Source organism: Cebus imitator, unplaced genomic scaffold (assembly GCF_001604975.1).
Source record: "Cebus imitator isolate Cc_AM_T3 unplaced genomic scaffold, Cebus_imitator-1.0 Scaffold349, whole genome shotgun sequence".
Lineage (NCBI taxonomy): Eukaryota > Metazoa > Chordata > Mammalia > Primates > Cebidae > Cebus > Cebus imitator.
The window spans coordinates 1,433,936-1,446,201 of record NW_016107664.1 but is presented as its reverse complement, the minus strand read 5'-3'; the positions used below and the strand labels follow the sequence as shown (position 1 = coordinate 1,446,201).

Here is a 12,266-nt window from a genome sequence, read left to right as displayed (position 1 = left end):
GATGGGCATTTGGGTTGGTTCCAGGTCCTTGCTATTGTAAACAGTGCTGCAATGAACATTCGTGTACACGTGTCCTTATAGTAGAACGATTTGTAAATGACAAATTTTAAAGAATCCACAGACTCTTCTCAAAGCTAAGCACTAAGCAGTATTAATGATTCCAGAGCTATTTATTTAGAAAAATAAAGGATAAGCTTATAAACTGAAATGAATCAATATTCTAATTCTAATTTTCCCAGGTCATCACTATTTGAACCACCTTGGAGGAAAAGAGACATGTGCTAGAAGAGACTTGGAGAACTGCAACCTATAAGAAAGTACCAAAAAATATCAGCACAGTAGCAGAAGAGAGCACAAACGTGGCCTCCAAGCAGCCAAAGGACCTATCTGTGGTTTGTGTTTTAAGAGCAGTACCAATGATTATGTGACCTCCTTATAAAATTTCCTCTCCTAGGACTATACCCCATCTCTCCCTTATATGTTGATTCCTTACTTACTGTTCAGTTTGAATAAATACATAACAATCTTATGGATACCAAAATGCTGAAACTTCTGTGTATAAAAGAATAGAAAGAAGAAGGTTGTAGATTATTTCATTCACCTCAAAGGGGGAAAATGGAAATGAATATGTTACAGATGCTACTAAAAGTCATTTCACAGTTGAATTCTATAACAGAATTTAGTAAGGAATGAAAGTTTTGACACATAGGAAACCTAACCTACCTAGGTATCTTATTTTTCTTGGGATCTCTTCTCACAGCATGGACATGATTTATTCAGATTATCAAAGAGCTTCTGATAAGGTTCTCACAAGTGTCTATTATTGAAATTTGGTAAACATGGTGTGAAAGGAAAAGTTTTATCAATTAACTAAATGAATTTCAAATGCTTGAGAGGCAAAGAGGCAAAAAGTAGAAATAAATGGGCAATTCACATGTGGAGAAAGGTTAATCATTGAGGGCTCTGGGGCTTTGCGGTAGAATCAGAGTTATATTTAACTAGACCAGGAAAGGGCACCCAGTTCTCCTTCCCCGATTCTGTGTCTATCAGTCCAACACACACAGCCCCTATTGATGTGAAGAGCATTTGGCACATGGACAAGATACAGGCAATATTTAAAATTACAAAAGTGTTTAAAGTTACAAAAGTATTTAAAATCTAGGAAAGAGAAAATAGATAAATGTTGACTCAGATATTCCTGCAGCCATCCCCAAATACAAACACACAGAAATAAAAACAATAACAGAATTTTAGTTCTTATAACTTTGATGTGTACTACATAGAAACACATGGGCCTTTTCAAAAGACTAGATATGGTATTTGAACAAAATTGTCTAATTTATTGGCATGATGAGAGCAAATTTTCAATATAAAAGAAAAGTTAATGAGGGCATTTAGATCCATAAAAGCCACAAAGCCTATTTGTACATATTGAGAAGACATATAAAGACAAACAAACAGTGAAAGTGACATGAAAAAGTAAGAATAATTACTTTTTTTCAGACAAATGTGAAAAAATGGCACAGATATTACAAAAGAATAACCTAACATTAATGGAAAAACTTGGAAATCAAATAATCTACTTAATTAACATTAATCTTTTATGACCCATAACTCAATGTGGCATTTGCAATGATCCAGAAATAACATCATGATTCACAGGAATGGCTCAGAAATGCAAACCAACTCTTGATTTCACCTCTCTTTGCCTTGCTTTCCTTACATGTAAAATGGAAATAACAGAATTTACTTCACAGGATGAGTATGAGGATTAAATTAGATAATGTATCTAAAGCATTTAACACAGTGAAAGTATGAAATAATGTTAAATTATTACTGTTATTGGTGTTGTTGTTATATTTATGATATACTAAACCCAAACAGCTACAGGACACAGAGAAACAACCTAATTCAAGTCACGGTGACTCTCTTATTTATATCATTGTTAGGACTCAGTATGTAACAAATCATATAAAATGTGCTCAAGTGCTTCTAAACAAACAAACAAAATACCCACAGCTTTGAAATCTCTCCACTAGCCAGCTTTGTAAAATGGAAGAAAATTACAAATTGATCTCAGATAAGCCAAGAATAAAACTAACAAAACACCAGATAAATGCTTATTACATACTAATTCTTAAATGGATGCATACACTATCCAAACTTACCTTTCAGATAATATTTTAATAAGCTCTTTTCTATTCTGTACCCGAAGGTGGTTAGTTTTATACTTGGAGTCATCAATCAGCTCAGGCAAATCCAAGATCTAAAAGGGAAACACAATTTTCAAGTATAAGATAGAAGTTGTTCTTGTACCTGCCTGTAGGTGCTAGTTTTCAGGTCCTATATCTCCCTTCTCAAGAACATTCCTTGCTGGTCTTTATGCTTCTCAACAAGGACATGTAGAGGTAACAAACACACAATTAGGATGGATCATGCTGGTGAAAGGGTTTGTCATTCTAAGAGGCTTTTACTACATTTAAGCAAATATTCTTACACATTGGAGAGCTGCAAAAGACCCCCATAAGTCTTATGCTAAATATGAGAACACAGGAAACATGTTTTCTGATCCCCATAGAGAAAGTCTTGTTGGAGGAAATAGGGAGAGAGATGCTAACTTGGGTAAAATGGACCAAATTCTAAAAACCAATATCATAAGTGCATGTCTGCATGCATCTTATACACAGTCAACGGGTACCTTGTGAATATATTCACTTACTTACTCCACATATAAATAAAATACAGTGATCTTCCAGGTTGTCCTATGCAGAATGTTCTAAAAGGTGCTAAAATAAAGTAAAAGCAAATACATTTGCCCAAATTCTCATCATTTAAACAATAGCAAATTAAAAGATTTTCTTCCTATAGAAGCATGACTATTTTTTATTAATGTATCTACCGGAGGTAATACCAACTAGAAATGCTTTTATAGCCCTCCTCTTTTGCTCCTCCTCAATAAAAGGGAAAATCTATCTTGCAAGTCCCTTTGGACAACGTTCAACATTAACAAGGCCATAATGAAGTACCAAGTGGATTTGGAATGGAAAAGTTTTAAAAGACTGTGTAGAGGCAGTGCTTGGCAGTTGCGTTGGAAAGTCAGAAGGAGCATTTACAGCCTGGGGGCAGGCCATGCAGCCTACAGAAAGCTTCATTGCCTTTATTAATGTATTTGCTTTCAATATAAATATCTAACGGTTTCATTTATTTCCCACAGTTTAAACAAAATCAATCTATTAATCATCTTACAAAGGAGAGAGAAGTGAAGAAGATTCCCCAGTGTAAAGAGACCATCTCAGTGGTGTAATTTCTCTTTCACATGTTCCACTTATTCATTTCCTTTAGGAATAATAAAGACAGCATTACTCTTCCAGATTTTAAAAAGCAACACCACTTACAGCACCCTTTCTAGAAACCTCCCTCTCATGACACCTGATCCAAGAATTGGCCTCATGCCTTGTCCAGCATTTAGACACCCTCTCTCCCTAGGAGTGAATAAGTCATTTCAAGAAAAAAACAAATGTCATCAATAAGTCACAGGTTAAATTTATAAACTTGGCCTCATCTAAAAAGCACCATCAGCAACAAAAAATTACACAGTGACCACACTCAAGGGTAACTGAAATGCCCATGTGTCCTCTGTATTTGACTTATTGGACTTCTTTTCTGTTTCAAAGATGGTGTGAAATTGTTGGCCAAAGTAATTATCCTTCCATCTTCAGCTATGGCAGCTAACATTCAAAATGTTTCTAGAGAGACAGCTTCAAGGACTGTGATCGTAACTATTACTTTGGATCTAAAAAAGAGTGCTGCCTGGGATAAAGTGCTTGACATATTAATCACAAAATAATTGTGAAGTATTCGAATTAGGTACTGTTTCCCCCAAAAGAAATGTTTTGTTTTGGTTTGGTTTGGTTTTTGAGATGGAGTCTCACTCTATTGCCCAGGCTGGAATGCAGTGGCACAATCTCGGCTGACTGCAACTTCTGCCTCCTAGGTTCAATCAATTCTCCTGCTTCAACCTCCTGAGTAGCTGGGACTACAGGCATGCACGCACCACCACACCTGGCTAATTTTTTTTGTATTTTTAGTAGAGGCGGGGTTTCACCATGTTGGTCAGGCTAGTCTTGAGCTCCTGACCTCAAATGATCCACCCACCTCAGCCTCCCAAAGTGCTGGGATTACAGGCATGAGCCACTGAGCCTGGCCTGGCCAGAAAGTTTTTAAAAGCATATATTGGTTCAAAAAAGAAAGGAAGGAGGGCTCTGCAAAAAAAAATAAAGAGACATTGGCAAAAATGAAAAAAAGAAAATAAAAAAATGCCATTAAACGGAGTGGCACACATTTTCTAAAAAGAGGGAAAAAAAATGAAGATCCATGATAATAAAAACTGTCAGTGTTTTAACATGCCTATCATCTAATGCTCCCCTTACAGCAAAAACCAAAATCCTTAAGATAGCCTGAAAGGCTCTACAAGATATGGCACTATTACCTCTCTAACATCACCTCTTACCATGCTCTCCTCCCTTGCTCTTTGCTGCAGTCATTTCATCTTCTTGCTGGACCAGGAACATGTCTATTTCACTTCAGCCTCAGGAGTTTAAAAATAGCTATTCTTTTGCTTGGAACATCCTCGACCAGACATCTAGTTGGCTAGCTCCTCCTTTCCTTCATTGAGTCTGCTCAAATTCAACTTCTTTTATATATATATATATATATATATATTATTTTTTTTTAATTGCATTTTAGGTTTTGGGGAACATGTGAAGAACATGCAAGGCTGTTGCATAAGTACATACATGGCAATGTGGTTTGCTGCCTTCCTCCCCATCGCTTATATCTGACATTTCTCCCCATGTTATCCCTCCCCAACTTCCCACCCCCCAATGTCCCTCCCCTAGTTCCCTGCTACAGGCCCCAGTGTGTGATGCTCCCCTCCCTGTGTCCATGTGTTCTCATTGTTCAACACTTGCCTATGAGTGAGAACATGTAGTGTTTGATTTTCTGTTCTTGTGTCAGTTTGCTGAGAATGATGGTTTCCAGGATCATCCATGTCCCTACAAAGGACACGAATTCATCATTTTTTTATGGCTGCGTAGTATTCCGTGGTATATATGTGCCACATTTTCCCTGTCCAGTCTATCATCAGTGGGCATTTGGGTTGGTTCCAAGTCTTTGCTATTGTAAACAGTTCTGCAATAAACATTTGTGTGCATGGGTCTTTATAATGGAACGATTTATAATCCTTTGGATATATACCCAGTAATGGGATTGCCGGATCAAATGGAATTTCTATTTCTAGGTCCTTGAGGAATTGCCACACTGTCTTCCACAATGGTTGCACTAATTTGCACTCCCACCAACAGTATAAAAGTGTTCCTATTTCTCCACATCCTCTCCAGCATCTGTTGTCTCCAGATTTTTTAATGATCACCATTCTAACTGGAGTGATATGGTATCACAATGTGGTTTTGATTTGCATTTCTCTAATGACCAGTGATGATGAGCATTTTTTCATATGTTTATTGGCTTCATATATGTCCTTTTTTGTAAAATGTCTGTTCATATCCTTTGCCCACTTTTGAATGGGCTTGTTTTTTTCTTGTAAATCTGTTTTAGCTCTTTGTAGATTATGGATATTAGCCCTTTGTCAGATGGGTAGATTGAAAAAAATTTTCCCATTCTGTTTGTTGCTGATTCACTCTAATGATTGTTTCTTTTGCTGTGCAGAAGCTCTGGAGTTTAATTAGGTCCCACTCATCTATTTGGGCTTTTGTTGCCAATGCTTTTGGTGATTTAGTCATGAAGTCCTTGCCTATGCCTATGTCCTGAATGGTTTTTGCCTAGGTTTTCTTCTAGGGTTTTTATGGTGTTAGGTTTTATGTTTAAGTCTTTAATCCATCTGGAGTTAATTTTAGTGTAAGGTTTTTGAAGGGGTCCAGTTTCTGCTTTCTGCACATGGCTAGCCAGTTTTCCCAACACCATTTATTAAATAGGGAATCCTTTCCCCATTGCTTGTTTTTGTCAGCTTTGTCAGAGATCAGACAGTTATAGATGTGTAGCAGTGCCTCCAAGGCCTCTGTTCTGTTCCATTGGCCTATATCTCTGTTTTGGTACCAGTACCATGCTGTTTCGATTACTGTAGCCTTGCAGTATAGTTTGAAGTCAGGTAGTGTGACGCCTCCAGCTTTGTTCTTTTCGCTTAGAATTGACATGGCTCTACAGGCTCTCTTTTGGTTCCATATGAAGTTTAAGGTGATTGTTTCCAGTTCTGTGAAGAAGGTCATTGGTAGCTTGATGGGGATAGCATTGAATCTGTAAATTACTTTGGGCAGTATGGCCATTTTCATGATATTGATTCTTCCTAACCATAAGCATGGATGTTTCTCCAACTGTTTGTGTCCTCTCTTATTTCGTTGAGCAGTGGTTTGTAGTTCTCCTTGAAGAGGTTGACTGGATAAACAACGAAATGAAGGCAGAAATAAAGATGTTCTTCGAAACCAACAAGAACAAAGAGACAACATACCAGAATCTCTGGGACACATTTAAAGCAGTGTCTAGAGGAAAATAGAGAGCAATAAATGTCCACAGGAGAAGCAAGGAAAGATCTAAAATTGAACTTCTTAATGCAACTACCCTGATTACCCTATCCCCACCACAAGCCACTCCACCCCACACAACACTGACTCCCCTGATTTCCTCTTCCCTTGCCCATTTTTCCCATAATATTTATCACCTAACATAACTTATTATGTTTATTACTTCTTATCTGCCTGCCCTGCTAGAATGTAAGCTTCACAAGGTCAAAGTATTTTGAATGTTTTGTTCACTGGTATAGCCCAAATGCTGATAACATATTCTTCAACTGACAAGGTCATAGATAAACAATGTGAAAACTTTCAGGTATATGATATTTCAGACATTATTCTATGCCTCTGCCTTATTCCATTATGTCTAAAATCACCTTTTAGTTGCAGCCAGGCATGGTGGCTCACACTTATAATCCCAGCACTTTGGGAGGCCAAGGCAGGTGGATCATCTCAGGTCAAGAGTTCAAGATCAACATGGCCAACACAGTGAAACCCATCTCTACTAAAAATATAAAAATTAGCCAGCATGATGGTGGGTACCTGTAATCCCAGATACAAAGGATGCTGAGACAAAAGAATCACTTGAATCCAGGAGTCAGAGGTTGCAACAAGCCAAAATCATGCCACGGCACTCCCACCTGGGCAACAGAGTGAGACTCCCTCTCAAAAATAAATAAATAAATAAATTAAAATGTAGTTGCTTCTTAAAAGTGATATGGCCTTTTGAAAGAGCTGTTTGTCAGGAGGAAATTAGGAAAAGTTGTCATTGCCTGTAAGTCATAATGTTCATATACACTGCCATCACTTTATGTGCATTATTGATACAACACATGTTAAGTTCAATTGCAATTTAAAATGGCAGCCAGTATAACTGAAAATTTGATAACTCTGTACTGAAATAAAAGTTCTTTGCATATGGAGGAAGATGCAGAAACAGAATCACTTGTAGTATAAGAACAACTGGAATCTAGTTTTTAAATAAAGGAAAAGGCAACATCTCTTGTGAAATAAATGTGAGGTTTCACAATTTCTCTACAAATTCAGATCATCTGATATTCCCTCTGCCCGTACAAATGTTAAATAAGTACTAGCACAATAATTTGTTGCAAACAAGTTTTCTGAGATGACAAAAACTGGTCCATAGTTAATATTGCCCCACTCCAGCTTTCCTTTCATTAGTGTTTGCCTCTTTTGTTTGTGTTTGTATATTTTTCCATCATCTTAGTTTAACAGTATCATTATATTTGAAGTGAATTTCAAATATGAATTGGACAGCAAAGAGTTGGGTCATTTTTTTTTTCCTCACAACTTCTGTCTTTTAATTCATGTGTTTAGACTATTCACATTTAATGTTATTGATATTTTTAATGACTTACATCTATCAGTTTATTCTTTTTTTTCTATTTATTCCTCTGTTTTCCTTTCTGGTCTTCTTTAGAGTTGTTACTATTACATTTACCTATTTTGATTTTGGCTATACTTTTGCGTATATGTTTAATGACCGCTTATGGGATCATAATGCATATACTTTTCACATTGTAGTTATAATCAAAATTTTACCACTTCAAGTGGAATATAGCAAACTTACTACAATATAGGTCCCTTTACTCTCCCAATTTTATGTTGCATATATCTGTATGTTGAATCTACGTGCACTGAAAATCCCATCAGATAATATCTTAATGTTTGCTTCCATCCATCAAATATTTCAAAGAATTCACTAGGAAAAGAATAGACCATTATATTCACCCAGATATTTACTATTTATGTTACTTTTCCTTCATTTCTGATGTTTCCAGATTCTTCCTGAAAAGATTTACCATCTATAAATGAAAAACTTCCTTGAAAAATTATTTTAGAGCAAGTCAACTGGCTACAAATTCCCTTAGTTTTCCTTTATGTAGAATGACTTTATTTAACCTTCATTTCTTAAGGATATTGCTACTGGATATTGAAATCTAGGTTGGCATTTCTGTCCATTCAGCCTTTTAAACATGTTGTGCCACTTCTACCTGGGAGCATTAATTTCTGACAAAAAAAAAAAAATATGCAGTTAATTGAGTCACTGTTCCCCCATAGATAATACATTGTTTTTTTCTCTAGGTTATCTTTCTGGATGATTTTGTGTTAACCATTGTGTTACCATTGCCTATAGTATTGAGTGCAATAACATATACCATGCTGTACAGGTTTATCGCCTAGGAGGAATAGGCTATCCCATATAGCCTAGGTGTGTAGCAGGCTATACCATCTAGGTTTGTGTAAGTATACTCTATGATATTCACATACCACCACCAACTGACACATTTCTCAGGATATATACCTGTTGTTAAGGGACATATTATATATTCACATATAGATTTTTTTCAGTTTATCCCATTTATGGTTTACTAAAATTATTAAATCTATGGGCATTTAACTTTTACCAAATTTGGTATATACAATTGTTACCTCTTCAAATATTTTTTCAGCATGTACATGTTCTCCCCTCATTCTGAGACTCCAGTGACATAAATATTGGACCTTGTTATTGTCATACATGTTTCTGAAGATCTGTTCTTTCTTATTTTGAGTAAGAAGGAGCTATCTTTTGTTCTTTCTATTGTTCAGATTGAATAATTTCTATTGATCTATCTTCGAGTTCCTTGTTATCTTCATTGCAATATTGAGCTCAACTAGTGAGGTGAAATTTTTTTTCTTGGTTATTATAATTTTAAATTTTAAATTTTCCCTTTGGTTCTTCTTCATGCCTTGTATTTCTTTGCTGAATATTTCTATATCCCATTTATTTAAACAGTGTTTGTGATGCTTATTAGAGCATTGTTATAATAGCTATATAAACATCTTTGTGAGTTAATTCCAACATCTGCGTCATCTTCACATTGGCATTTATTGATTGCCTTTTCTCACACAAGTTCTGGTTCTTTGTATGCCGAGTAATTTTGGACTGTATCCTGAACATTTTGAACTATAACATAACTATATTATGAACCACTGTGTCTCATTTAAATTCTAAGGAGAATTGTTACTCTTGCTGTTTTAGCAGACAATAGACCTGGTTACATTCAGGCTGCAAATTCTAACCCACTTTCAATGTGCTTTGATTCTCATGTTGACTAAGTTTTCAAAGCCTTTGCAGTGTCATTTGAGTCTGACTTGTATGTGCCAAACCTAATGGTCATGTGACAACCTGGGAAGTTGTCTACTTATTAATTCAGTTCCTATCATCTTTGGTATGCTGATTAGGACCAAATTAGTGCATATGCAAGTAAGGGATGATCCCAGGAGTTCATAAACAACGTCAAGGATTGCTTTGTCAAGATTTTCTCTCTGCAATCTCTATAGCATTTTCCAGTTCCCTGGGGCTCCTGCTTTAGTTATCCCATTCCCCAGTAGTTTCAGGGCACAGGCCATGCAATAAGAGGACGGAGGGGAAAAAAGCAACAGGGATTCAATCGTTTCTTTGGGATCACAGCTCAGCAATGAAGAAAGTTTCTCTTTCTCAGAGTTGGCTCCTGCTCATCTGCTGTTTCCAATACAGGATTACTTGGGGTCTAGGGTATAAGAAAATGGAAAGAAGGGGGAAATAAACTACTTCCACACTCCCTCTGACATTACAGCTTACTTTTTCATGTTCTTTGCACCAGGAATAAAGAGCATTTCCTGGATATCTGCTGTGTTGCCTAGTGCTCACTTCCAGGTTTCAGGTTCAACTATACTCAAGCGAAGGAATAACTGGAGGAAAAAGCTGGTAAGTTGACTGCCAGTTAGAGGTACTTCAAATTCGGGTGTTCTCCCCAAGTCTCTTACTATTTACTTTTCAAAGTCTTTTAATACGTGCTCCATGAATCCATGGAGCACGTATTAAAAGACTTTGAATTCTATTCAGGTATGGTCACCATGCTTGGGGTAAGAGACAGGGAAAGGTATGTTTACTCTATCCTCCCCAGAACCAGAATCATCACATCTAATTTTCATAGATGCCATTTATTAAGTGCATATGAACAACGCCTATTCTAAGTGCTTTACTTCTCTAACACTTACCAAACTCCCAAGTTGTATATAGGTATATATTATAATCTTCATTTTAAACATAGGAAAACAGATGCTTAGAAAAGATTGAGGACCTTGACAGAGTTCACCTGCCTAATGACAAGACTTATAGTAGGCTTTAAACATTATACCTTGGATATATTATATTTTGGAGCGGGTAGTCTAAAAACCTGCTTCAAAATTACCTACAATGCTTCTTAAAATTGAAGTTTCCTCTACCTCACCCCAGACATACTAAAGTAAAATCTTTGGGAATTGGGCTAAAGGACATTCCTATGCATACTACATTGAGAACCAGTGTATATTCTCTCCAATAAAAGAATTCTTGAATCTACATTACTTTTGAAAGGATGTCAATATTCAATACTTCATATAGGAATAACCATTAGGGGTGGCATCCATCAGCTTAAAATAGCTTACATATGTTTACTTTCCTACTTTGCTGTATCTTGGTAAGGAACATTAAGTAGGACTTGTCACGAACAAAGTTCATTTTATACACAAGAAGATTATCTGGACCCTCAGGCTTGAATCCAACATTCTTGCTCCCACTCCAACCCTTTACAATGAAAGTTCACTAATACATCTCCTCCCCAAGAAGTATCAGTCTATCACTATATCAATTCTATTTTGGAAAGAGAGTAGGCATAAGTCAATTCCACTCATTTGTCACAGGCAGTGCTGCCACATTTCTCCCCAGGAAGTAAAGCTGCCCCATCTTTTCGGATGGAGCGTTCTTGACAGAATAATGGTTTTGAGGGGCTCGCTGTGAAGAACTGGGAACCTCATCCTCTATAAGCCCAGTTTGAATAACAAGGCTCTAGGTAATAATAAATCTGAGTGAAAAAAAATGCTTAGAAGAAATCCACACAATACCCATGACCGGGAAGGGCGGAAAACCTTGCTTCAGAATGGAAGAACAGAAGATTTTTCTTAGGTAAGAAGGTTTTTAGGACAAGTTTACATGTAAGGACATAATTATAAAGATTTGAAAAAGTCAATCAGATTGCAACATTCCACAGGATGCCTAGTTAATAATGTAAATAACTTGAGAATTCTGTACACATAAATCTTCTGAGAATCTCAAAGAGTTTTATAGATATTGGCTTAACGGCTCATAACAGGGATTATCATTCCTAACTCACATATGGGAAAAGCAAGGTCAAGTGTGCCATTCTTAAGGCCCTCTGATAGTCTCCTTTATAAAAAATGTGTTATAACACACCAAAACAATAAGTCATATTTCAGCACCAAAACTTCTGGCAAATATTCTGCTTTGAAATAAGAACCTTTGTCGAAAACTGTTCTTATGGATATTTATGAGGAAATTCAAAAGTGCTAACTTGATCCGCAGTAATGAATCAAAACTAAAAAGAACTCAGTACAGTTATTTTCAAAAGTAAAGAGTATGTCAACCAGTAATTTTCACTGCCTGGCCCTCCCACCCCCAACCCCACCACTTTCTAGAGAAAGAAAACTCCAAAACATATGGCCCAGGAAGAAAATCTGTACTCGTTTATAGCAATGAACTGGCTTTTACATCTCTGCAGTTAGAGTACGCAAATGACTTCACAGGCAACAGCTTCCGTATGTTTCATATTTTTAACATTGACCGTTCATAATAAA

At 36.4% G+C, this 12,266-nt stretch overlaps 1 protein-coding gene across 1 annotated transcript in view; it reads right to left on the bottom strand.

Moving 5' to 3' along the window:
* The window catches only part of SUGCT (succinyl-CoA:glutarate-CoA transferase), a 681,636-nt gene that overhangs the window by 407,387 nt on the left and 261,983 nt on the right, over window positions 1–12,266 (bottom strand). Inside the window, exon 9 of the mRNA XM_017506146.1 lies at window positions 2,169–2,266. Coding sequence (XP_017361635.1) covers window positions 2,169–2,266 — 98 coding nt within the window. The remainder of the gene's footprint in view (window positions 1–2,168; window positions 2,267–12,266) is intronic.